Raw genomic sequence first — 12,585 nt, 5'->3', positions numbered from 1 at the left:
AAACCTAATGGGACAATTTATTTATCATAAACATTTTTAAAAATCCAGAGAGACTCACAGGAGGCAGCTGTCAGCAGCAGCAGCAGAGATGCAGGGAACATGGTTTGTGTTGAAGCTGAACTGATGGGAGTTTATCTTCGTTACTCTACAGGATTCAGAGAGAGATATATGATTCACACAGGGAGACTGTTTATATAAGGCAGAGGAAGAGAGATGAAAGAGAGGAGCTATGTGTAATTTGCATAAGAAGGCAGGTACAGCATGACAGGGATAATAATTTCAGAAAACTCTGTGAACCATATTGACTCTTGATGTTTCACTTATGGGATGGAACTCTATACTACAGTGTTCAGAAAAACAGCCGTAGGACTTTTTGCTTTGCAATCGTAATAATAAAACAATTCAGAAAACTCTGAACCAGATTGACTTTTGACACTTCAACTAAAGGGAGGGGACTCTATAGAATGTTTACAAAAACAGCCATAGGACTCATAATATTTTACCGTTTACAACAACAAAAATAATACTGCCGTATTTCATTCATCAGTGTTAACTTAACTCTGGGAGTGTTGCATTTATGACCATAGAGTGTTCAATTTAGAGTCAAATAATTTAGCAATCAACACTGCAACTTTCACACTGAAAAATTGACAAGACAATTTAGATCTTAAAGCTGACATCCCATCAAATCAAATGTATTTATATAGCCCTTCGTACATCAGCTGTTATCTCAAAGTGCTGTACAGAAACCCATCCTAAAACCCCAAACAGCAAGCAATGCAGGTGTAGAAGCACGGTGGCAAGGAAGAAACCTATAGAGGAACCAGGCTATGAGGGGTGGCCAGTTGTCTTCTGGCTGTGGTGGAGATTATAACAGAACATGGCCAAGATGTTCAAATGTTCAAATTGACCAGCATGGTCAAATAATAATCACAGGCAAAACAGTTGAAACTGGAGAAGCAGCACGGCCAGGTGGACTGGGGACAGCAAGGAGTCATCATGCCAGGTAGTCCTGAGGCATGGTCCTAGGACAACCATATTTGGTTATTCTTACAGTAGGCTTTATGTTAGCATGGTGTTTTGTACAGGTTTTCCATTGAGCTGTTGCACTGTGCCTCCAGTCTTTGCACAATAATACACAGCTGTGTCCTCAGCCTGCAGACTGGTGATGTCTAAGTACAGTACATTACTACTGTCTCTGGAGATGGTGAATAACACAATGGGAACACAACTGACTAACACAATAGTAAAACAATTGACAAACACAATGGAAAAACAACTGATAAACACAATAGTAAAACAGCTGTCTAACACAATAGTAAAACAACTGACTAACACAATGGGAAAACAACTGACAAACACAATAGTAAAACACCTGACTAACACAATAGTAAAACAACTGACTAATACAATAGTAAAACACCTGACTAACACAATAGTAAAACAACTGACTAACACAATAGTAAAACAACGTACTAACACAATAGTAAAACAACTGACTGATAAAATAGTAAAACAACTGACAAACACAATGGGAAAACAACTGACAAACACAATGGGAAAACAACTGACTAACACAATGGGAAAACAACTGACTAACACAATAGTAAAACAACTGACAAACACAATGGGAAAACAACTGACAAACACAATGGGAAAACAACTGACAAACACAATGGGAAAACAACTGACAAACACAATGGGAAAACAACTGACTAACACAATGGGAAAACAACTGACAAACACAATGGGAAAACAACTGACTAAGACAATGGGAAAACAACTGACAAACACAATGGGAAAACAACTGACTAACACACAATGGGAAAACAACTGACAAACACAATGGGAAAACAACTGACTAACACAATGGGAAAACAACTGACAAACACACAATGGGAAAACAACTGACTAACACAATGGGAAAACAACTGACTAAGATGTTGTAACACAATAGTAAAACAATTGACTAATATAAAGGCAAAACAACTGACTAACACAGTGACAAAACAACTGACTAACACAGTGACAAAACAACTGAATAACACAAAGGTAAAACTGCTGCATTGACTAGATTCAGAAGTATATGATGTCTCTCTCCACTCTCTCCAATGTTTGTTGTCCTTTATTCAAAGATACTTAAATCCCCTCTACTTACAAGGCTGGAAGGCCAGGTGTAGGAGAGATGTAAGAAACATGTTTCTATGTTGAATGGCAGACAGTGTCTGTCTGGATATTGACAGACAGGGTCGTTGCAGTGATGAAAGTTGTGTCAGATCAAGTTATTGATATAGCAGAGGGAGGCGTACTGTCTGTCCTACAAAGACATGCATCTGATACATCACTGGATGCATTATGTCTGCATAATGTACTCATAATATGAAAATACAGTACCATTTTGGACACACCTACTCCAAAAGTGTGGACACACCTACTCATTCAAGGTTTTTCTTTATGTTTACTACATTGTAGAATAATAGTAAAGACATCAAAACTATGAAATAACAGACATGAAATCATGTAGTAACCAAATATATTTTTTAGAAGCATGTAACTTTCACACATTAACAAGTGCACACGGTACAACAAATGAAAGATAAACTTCTTGTTAGTCTACCCATCGTGTCCGATTTCAAAAAGGCTTTACATCAAAAGCACAACATTTGATTATGTTAGGTCAGAGCCAAGTCACAAAAACACACACAGCTATTTTTCCAGCCAAAGATAGGATTCACAAAAAGGAGAAATATAGATCAAATTAATCACTAACCTTTGATGAGCTTCACCAGATGCCACTCATAGGATGATGATGTATGTTACACAATACATGTATGTTTTGTTCGATAAAGAGCATATTTATATCCATTGGCGCCTTACGTTCAGTAATGTTTTGCTTCCAAAACACCTGGTGATTTTGCAGAGAGCCACATCAATTTCCAGAAATACTCATAATAAACATTGATAAAAGATAAAAGTGTTATTCACAGAATTAAAGATAGACTTCTCAGTAATGCAAATGCTGTGTCAGATTTCTCAAAAAAACTTTACGGGAAAAGAACACCATGCAATAATCTGAGTACGGCACTCAGAGACCTAAACAACCAAACAAATATCCGCCTTGTTAGAGTCAACATTAGTCAGAAATAGCATTATAAATATTCACTTACCTTTGCTGATCTTCATCAGAATGCACTCCCAGGAATCACAGATCCACAATAAATGTTTGATTTGTTCGATAAAGATCATCATTTATGTCCAAATTCCTCCTTGCTGTTAGTGCGTTCAGCCCAGTAATCCATCTTCATGAGGCGCGAGCACTAGATCCAGACAAAGTCCAAACGTTCCATTACAGTCCGTAGAAACATGTCAAACGAAGTATTAGAATCAATCTTTAGGATGTTTTTAACCTCTTGAATCTAGGGGACACTATTTTCATTTTTGGAAAAATAACGGGCTATTTTGTCAGGACAAGATTGTCATGTTTGTCATTTATTATCATGTCTTGTCCCTGTGCTCCCCATGCTATTCGTTTCCCTCTGCTGGTCTTATTTGGTTCTTTCCCTCCTATCCCTCTCTCTCCCCCTCCCTCTCTCACTCTCTCGCTCTCTCTTCTCTCTATCGTTCCGTTCCTGCTCCCAGCTGTTCCTATTCCCCTAATCATCATTTAGTCTTCCCACACCTGTTCCCGATCCTTTCCCCTGATTAGAGTCCCTATTTATTCCTTTGTGATCCGTTCCTGTGCCGTCGGTTCCTTGTATTGATTTCACCATGCTGTGATTGCGTTTCGCCCTGTCCTGTCGTGTTTTTGCCGTGATTGTGTATCACCCTGTCCTGTCGTGTTTTGTGCCTTCATCAGACGCTGCGTGTGAGCAGGTGTCTCAGTCGACTACGGCCTGCGCCTACCCGAAGCGACCTGCAGTCTGTGGCCGCTTCTCCAGTTGTTTTCCCCTCTACAAATCGAGAGGATTTCTGTTATTCCGTTTTGGACTTTAATAAACTCTGTTTCTGTTAAGTCGCGTTTGGGTCCTCTTTCACCTGCATGACAGAAGTAGCCGACCAAGGAATGGACCCAGCGACTTCAGACGCTCGTTACACTGCCGTCAAGATCCAAGGAGCCATGCTCGGCAGACACGAGCAGGAATTGTCCGCTGCTCGCCATGCCGTGGAGAACCTGGCCGCTCAGGTTTCCGACCTCTCTGGACAGTTCCAGAGTCTACGTCTCGTGCCACCTGTTACTTCCTGGCCTGCCGAGCCTCCAGAACCTAGGGTTAATAACCCACCTTGCTACTCCGGGCAGCCCACTGAGTGCCGCTCCTTTCTCACGCAGTGTGAGATTGTGTTCTCTCTCCAACCCAACACATACTCTAGAGAGAGAGCTCGGGTTGCTTACGTCATTTCACTCCTTACTGGCCGGGCTCGAGAATGGGGCACAGCTATCTGGGAGGCAAGGGCTGATTGCTCTATCAAATTCCAGAACTTTAAAGAGGAGATGATTCGGGTTTTTGACCGTTCAGTTTTTGGTGGGGAGGCTTCAGGGCCCTGGCTTCCTTATGCCAAGGTGAACGGTCCATAACGGATTATTCCATTGAGTTTCGCACTCTTGCTGCCTCTAGTGAGTGGAACAGCCGGCGCTGCTCGCTCGTTTTCTGGAGGGACTCCACGCAGTGGTTAAGGATGAGATTCTCTCCCGGGAGGTTCCTTCAGATGTGGACTCTTTGATTGCTCTCGCCATCCGCATAGAACGACGGGTAGATCTTCGTCACCGGGCTCGTGGAAGAGAGCTCGCATCAACGGTGTTTCCCTGCTCCGCATCGCAACCATCTCCCTCCTCTGGCTTTGAGACTGAGCCCATGCAGCTGGGAGGGATTCGCATCTCGAATAAGGAGAGGGAACGGAGGATCACCAACCGCCTGTGCCTCTATTGCGGAGTTGCTGGACATTTTGTTAATTCATGTCCAGTAAGAGGCCAGAGCCCATCAGTAAGCGGAGGGCTACTGGTGAGCGCTACTACTCAGTCCTCTTCATCTAGATCTTGTACTACTATGTCGGTCCATCTACGCTGGACCGGTTCGGGTGCTACATGCAGTGCCTTGATTGACTCTGGGGCTGAGGGTTGTTTCATGGACGAAGCATGGGTTCGGAAACATAACATTCCTTTCAGACCGTTAGACAAGCCTACGCCCATGTTTGCCTTAGATGGTAGTCATCTTCCCAGTATCAAATTTGAGACACTACCTTTAACTCTCACAGTATCTGGTAACCACAGTGAGACTATTTCTTTTTTGATTTTCCGTTCACCGTTTACACCTGTTGTTTTGGGTCATCCCTGGCTAGTATGTCATAATCCTTCTATTAATTGGTCTAGTAATTCTATCCTATCCTGGAACGTTTCTTGTCATGTGAAGTGTTTAATGTCTGCCATCCCTCCCGTTTCTTCTCTCCCTACTTCTCAGGAGGAACCTGGCGATTTGACAGGAGTGCCGGAGGAATATCATGATCTGCGCACGGTCTTCAGTCGGTCCCGAGCCAACTCCCTTCCTCCTCACCGGTCGTATGATTGTAGTATTGATCTCCTTCCAGGGACCACGCCTCCTCGAGGTAGACTATACTCTCTGTCGGCTCCCGAACGTAAGGCTCTCGAGGATTATTTGTCTGTGTCTCTTGACGCCGGTACCATAGTGCCTTCTTCTTCTCCGGCCGGGGGCGGGGTTTCTTTTTTGTTTAGAAGAAGGACGGTACTCTGCGCCCCTGCGTGGATTATCGAGGGCTGAATGACATAACGGTTAAGAATCGTTATCCGCTTCCCCTTATGTCATCAGCCTTCGAGATTCTGCAGGGAGCCAGGTGCTTTACTAAGTTGGACCTCGTAACGCTTACCATCTCGTGCGCATCAGAGAATGGAAAACGGCGTTTAACACTCCGTTAGGGCATTTTGAGTACCGGGTTCTGCCGTTTCGCCAATGCGCCAGCTGTTTTTCAGGCATTAGTTAATGATGTTCTGAGAGACATGCTGAACATTTTTGTTTTTGTCTATCTTGACGATATCCTGATTTTTTCTCCGTCACTCGAGATTCATGTTCAGCACGTTCGACGTGTTCTACAGCGCCTTTTAGAGAATTGTCTCTACGTAAAGGCTGAGAAGTGCTCTTTTCATGTCTCCTCCGTTACTTTTCTCGGTTCCGTTATTTCCGCTGAAGGCATTCAGATGGATTCCGCTAAGGTCCAAGCTGTCAGTGATTGGCCCGTTCCAAGGTCACGTGTCGAGTTGCAGCGCTTTTAGGTTTCGCTAAATCGGCGTTTCATTCGTAATTTCGGTCAAGTTGCTGCCCCTCTCACAGCTCTTACTTCTGTCAAGACGTGTTTTAAGCCCAGGGAGCTTTTGATCTTCTAAAAGAACGTTTTACGTCCGCTCCTATCCTCGTTACTCCTGACGTCACTAGACAATTTATTGTCGAGGTTGACCTTCAGAGGTAGGCGTGGGAGCCATTCTATGCTTCCAGTCTGACGATAAGGTTCATCCTTGCGCTTATTTGTCTCATCGCCTGTCGCCATCTGAGCGCAACTATGATGTGGGTAACCGTGAACTGCTCGCCATCCGCTTAGCCCTAGGCGAATGGCGACAGTGGTTGGAGGGCGACCGTTCCTTTTGTCGTTTGGACAGACCATAAGAACCTTGAGTACATCCGTTCTGCCAAACGACTTAATGCCCGTCAAGCTCGTTGGGCGTTGTTTTTCGCTCGTTTCGAGTTTGTGATTTCTTACCGTCCGGGTAGCAAGAACACCAAGCCTGATGCCTTATCCCGTCTGTTTAGTTCTTCTGTGGCTTCTACTGATCTCGAGGGGATTCTTCCTTATGGGCGTGTTGTCGGGTTGACAGTCTGGGGAATTGAAAGACAGGTTAAGCAAGCACTCACGCACACTTGAAATGCCGCGCTTGTCCTAGTAACCTCCTTTTCGTTCCTGTTTCCACTCGTCTGGCTGTTCTTCAGTGGGCTCACTCTGCCAAGTTAGCTGGTCATCCCGGTGTTCGAGGCACTCTTGCGTCTATTCGCCAGCGCTTTTGGTGGCCGACTCAGGAGCGTGACACGCGCCGTTTCGTGGCTGCGTGTTCAGACTGCGCGCAGAAGAAGTCTGGTAATTTTTTTCTGCTTCTGCTCCTGGTCTTGCTGGGTCTCAGTCTGTTCCCTGCCATCGCATCTCTCCTGTTCTTGTCCCTGCCCTTGCTGTGTCTCAGTCTGTCCCTAGTTCTCATTTTTTTTTTAGAGTAGTACCCTAGTTTCCCTTTTTATCGTTTTTCGTTACGGTCCTGAGGAGAGGAGTTGGGTTCTTTCTCGGGACGTGCTGGACCGTTTGATCTATGATTTCCTCCGTTGCTGCCAGTGTTCCTCCTCAGCGCCAGGAGGCGCTCGGTGAGTGGGGGGTACTGTCATGTTTGTCATTTATTATCATGTCTTGTCCCTGTGCTCCCCATGCTATTCGTTTCCCTCTGCTGGTCTTATTTGGATCCCTCTCTCTCCCCTCCCTCTCTCACTCTCTGCTCTCTCTTCTCTCATCGTTCCGTTCCTGCTCCCAGCTGTTCCTATTCCCTAATCATCATTTAGTCTTCCCACACTGTTCCCGATCCTTTCCCCTGATTAGAGTCCCTATTTATTCCTTTGTGATCCGTTCCTGTGCCGTCGGTTCCTTGTATTGATTTCACCATGCTGTGACGTGATTGTGTATCACCCTGTCCTGTCGTGTTTTGTGCCTTCATCAGACGCTGCGTGTGAGCAGGTGTCTCAGTCGACTACGGCCTGCGCCTACCCGAAGCGACCTGCAGTCTGTGGCCGCTTCTCCAGTTGTTTTCCCCTCTACAAATCGAGAGGATTTCTGTTATTCCGTTTTGGACTTTAATAAACTCTGTTTCTGTTAAGTCGCGTTTGGGTCCTCTTTCACCTGCATGACAAAGATGCTATAATATGCATATTTCTGAAGGCTAGCTGTGAGATGGGGGAGCTTTCCACAGCTCTTAGCCATTTCCTTGTGTAGGATGAATGCATTCACCACAGCTCAGCCCACACCTCCCATGCTCTTGTTGTAGACCTTTATTGCAGTTGGAATGGGATTTTTTTTTCTCGGTCCATGCCCCAGTAGCGCTGAGACAACAGGTGTCCGGCTGGATGAACCAGCTTCAGTGGGGGATGGACACCTTGGCACTGGGGGCTCCCATTCGGAGTCAGTGTAACTGTGAAAGAAAATGTTCAGTTAGAATAGTTTCACATATGAGCCCTGTATCAACAGGTATAATAAACATACAGTGCCTTGCGGAAGTATTCGCCCCCCTTGAACTTTGCGACCTTTTGCCACATTTCAGGCTTCAAACATAAAGATATAAAACTGTATTTTTTTGTGAAGAATCAACAACAAGTGGGACACAATCATGAAGTGGAACAACATTTATTGGATATTTCAAACTTTTTTAACAAGCAAAAACTGAAAAATTGGGCGTGCAAAATTATTCAGCCCCTTTACTTTCAGTGCAGCAAACTCTCTCCAGAAGTTCAGTGAGGATCTCTGAATGATCCAATGTTGACCTAAATGACTAATGATGATAAATACAATCCACCTGTGTGTAATCAAGTCTCTGTATAAATGCACCTGCACTGTGATAGTCTCAGAGGTCCGTTAAAAGCGCAGATAGCATCATGAAGAACAAGGAACACACCAGGCAGGTCCGAGATACTGTTGTGAAGAAGTTTAAAGCCGGATTTGGATACAAAAAGATTTCCCAAGCTTTAAACATCCCAAGGAGCACTGTGCAAGCAATAATATTGAAATGGAAGGAGTATCAGACCACTGCAAATCTACCAAGACCTGGCCGTCCCTCTAAACTTTCAGCTCATACAAGGAGAAGACTGATCAGAGATGCAGCCAAGAGGCCCATGATCACTCTGGATGAACTGCAGATATCTACAGCTGAGGTGGGAGACTCTGTCCATAGGACAACAAGCAGTCGTATATTGCACAAATCTGGCCTTTATGGAAGAGTGGCAAGAAGAAAGACATTTCTTAAAGATATCCATAAAAAGTGTAATTTAAAGTTTGCCACAAGCCAACAGGGAGACACACCAAACATGTGGAAGAAGGTATTCTGGTCAGATGAAACCAAAATTGAACTTTTTGGCAACAATGCAAAACGTTATGTTTGGCGTAAAAGCAACACAGCTCATCACCCTGAACACACTATCCCCACTGTCAAACATGGTGGTGGCAGCATAATGGTTTGGGCCTGCTTTTCTTCAGCAGGGACAGGGAAGATGGTTAAAATTGATGGGAGGATGGGTGGAGCCAAATACAGGACCATTCTGGAAGAAAACCTGATGGAGTCTGCAAAAGACCAGATGTCTCTACTGTCTCCATTTCACTTTGGCCATTGTTGTGGGCCTGCCCTCCCCTCAACAGCCTCAAATAGGCTATTTCATGTGGGGGTGGGGTGGAGCGGCAGACACACGGCATCTTGGCCATGCTCCCTCTAATCCACAATATGTACCTGTATATATACACACACACAAACATAGGCTATGGGTCATACACATACGTAGAAATATAGGCTATGGGTCATACACATACATACAAACATACCCCCACCCACAATGTTTAGCCAACGTGTACTTTACACATTTCATTACATTTTTATATATTGCTACAAAAAACACAAAAAACACAAATAATATGTTATATTATTAATTTCAAACAACGGCATTAGCATGAGAAGAACTTACCAGTCCAAAACAATGTCCTCTCCGTTCAAAAAATATTCCCCCATTTGGGAATCAAAGCTATGCTCGCTAAATGAATCATCCTCCAACAATCTCTCTGTCTCACTTACCCAATCAATTTCTTCTAAAATTGTGTGTACATCTGTATATCTAGACTTAGATTTAGCGATCCCTGATTTAGCGATCCCATACTGATTGATATATAAACAGCTGAAGATGCGCTTTACCAAAATAGTGCTGTGCGTAACACACGTGGCTCCTTCCAGTATGACTCTTCAATGGCGAATGACCCTCTTTACGGCGGAGTTTACTACATGTGTTGGTCTTCCAACACATAACCATTACATATTGCCGTTTACCTCAGCTCATTGGCTATCGACCAAGCTAGATTTCAAGACGATTAGTGGTCATTGGGTTAAAATACAGTCAATCAACGAAACAGCGGTCATATAATTGGTGCACAATGATGTCATTACTTGTTGTCTTCAAATCGGTTTCTTTCGGTCAATAAGTCCCGCAAAATGACCCATCAAGTTTGGTTGTGTTACAAATAACCAGTTGATTGCAATGAAACCAAACATGACTGTATTAAGTCACGTTTAGTGTGTGTATTTACATCGAACCTGTCGTTGAAAATTGAATGAGACGGAATTCACAACACAAGCGGTTCACAAAATGTTTCGTGTTAGGCTATACAAATTGAATTTATCAAACAAAAGACCATTCATTGTGTAACAATGAGCATTGGGACTGCAAACAGAGGAAGATCGTCAAAGGTAAACGATTTATTAAAAATTTGTGATTTTGTTACGCCTGTTTTGGTTGAAATAGTTTTTTTATGGGGCTCTGTCCTCAGATAATCGCATCGTATTCTTTCATTGTAAATCCTTTTTTACATCTGACAAAGCAGTTGGATTAGCAAGATTCTAGGCTTTCGAACCACTTGTATTTTCATGAATGTTTAATATGGCTATTTATGTAGCAATCACCGTATGTTGTCGAATTTAATCCCGCTAACGGGTTCTGTGTGCAGAGAGGTTAATGCATCATATGATAGAGGATAGCTGTTGGGGTAATTGTACTCTGAACAAATTGTTGAAGGCATTGATGTGAAAGCATATACAGTGCTGAGTTACCTCAAGAGGATGTAATGTTGATTAGGGATACGCACTTGCATATCAGGTGATGTGCCTATCAGGTGAAACGGAGGAGATGGGGAACAAAGTGAAAATGACATGACTTGCGAACACCTCTCGGGACCTGGGGTTGAAAGGGGAAGACTGGGTGAAAGCATGAGAAACATTTTTTGGAGCTTTCATTTTTGTGGAACCCAGCAGGAAAGTATCCTGGAGGCATAGAGACAGGTGAAGAGAGAGTAGGAATTGCCATGGTCTCAGACTTTGGTTTTAATGCGTATATAAATATGCACAGCTTATCACATTGTTAATACTGTTATGTTTTGTGTCTTTTTGTTGCTTTCCAAATCTTATAATATCACTCTCATAGGAAACAGAAGGAGAAAGTGGAGAAACAAAAAGCATTCCAAATGACATGGAACAAGACAGCAGATCCAGCTGGAATGGCATTTTGTTGTGTGATGAGAGATGGAAATAAAATGGTGTATGATGTGATTATGGAACAGAGGCCATGAGTCTCTGAGTTTTTAAACCTCACGGGGAATGTTTGTTATCATTGTTTGTTCCAATTGTTCATTTTTTAATTCATGTTTTGTTATCATTGTTTGTTCATTCATAATAATTTGTTAGTTTAAAAAAATTCATGTTTGATTGTCCTTTCATTAGTAATTTCAAAATGTATATAAATTGATGATTAGGACGCTATTGTTCAGGAGGAGGGACAGTTGGATTCTAAACTTTGAACATTGAGATATTAAAGACATGATAGATCAGATGCATAGTACTGTATATAAAGGAATTAGATCTGTAGAAAGACAGAGTGGCTGTGGAATGTGCTGGGTGGATGGGAGGAGATCACAGGATTGCTATAGGGGAGCGGATGGACATCTGTGGATTAGACAAAGGAGGGGTTGAGGTCAGGAGGTCAGGTCAGATCCCCTGAAGGGAGTAATAAGGGTTTATTACCCTATTACCCTCTTCCTGTGGAACTATAAGATGTAAGGATTAGAGAGAAGGAGGTGTGTCTAAAGTGGGATACAGCTGTGTCAACTTTTTGGGAAGAATTCAACTTGGTTAACCTCTCTGGGATATGTGGGATGGTATCGCCAATAGCCAATGAAAGTGCACGGCGCCAAATCCAAAACAACAAAAATATCATAATTAAAATTCCTCAAGCATACAAGTATTTTACACCATATTAAAGATAAAATTCTCGTTAATTCATCCACAGTGTCTGATTTCAAAAATGCTTTACAGCAAAAGCTCCACAAACGATTATGTTAGGTAACCACCAAGTCACAGAAAAACACAGCCATTTTTCCAGCCAAAGTCACAAAAAGCAGAAATATTGATCAAATTAATCACTAACCTTTGATGATCTTCATCAGATGACACTCATAGGACTTCATGTTACACAATACATGTATGTTTTGTTCGCTAAAGTGCATATTTATATAAAAAATAGATTTTCACATCGGCGCGTTATGTTCTCCCTGTAAAACAACTCTGTACTAGTATGTCCCTCTGAGTCCTGGAGAGTAAAGAACCACACCCACCAGTTCAGCTTCAACATTAACCATGTTCCCTCCATCTCTACTGCTGTATTGACTTTAATGTAATTGTGAAATGTTTTTAATCATGTTCATTCTACTCTCTTTCACAGGTTTACAGAGTTCTGAACTCAGCCAGCC

At 42.9% G+C, this 12,585-nt stretch overlaps 1 protein-coding gene across 4 annotated transcripts in view; it reads right to left on the bottom strand.

Annotated features, from left to right (window-relative positions):
* The window catches only part of LOC124016020, a 113,147-nt gene that overhangs the window by 60,184 nt on the left and 40,378 nt on the right, over positions 1 to 12,585 (bottom strand). The window contains exon 1 of one of the 4 annotated variants that reach the window (XM_046331541.1): positions 59 to 171. The exons of the other annotated variants lie outside the window; for them this stretch is intronic. Within the exon in view, the coding sequence (XP_046187497.1) occupies positions 59 to 101 (43 nt within the window). The 5' untranslated portion in view covers positions 102 to 171. Of the gene's footprint in view, positions 1 to 58; positions 172 to 12,585 lie in introns of those variants that run through there. 4 annotated transcript variants of the gene reach the window in all.

This window comes from Oncorhynchus gorbuscha, linkage group LG26 (assembly GCF_021184085.1).
Source record: "Oncorhynchus gorbuscha isolate QuinsamMale2020 ecotype Even-year linkage group LG26, OgorEven_v1.0, whole genome shotgun sequence".
Lineage (NCBI taxonomy): Eukaryota > Metazoa > Chordata > Actinopteri > Salmoniformes > Salmonidae > Oncorhynchus > Oncorhynchus gorbuscha.
This window is presented reverse-complemented; position numbering and strand designations above follow the sequence as displayed.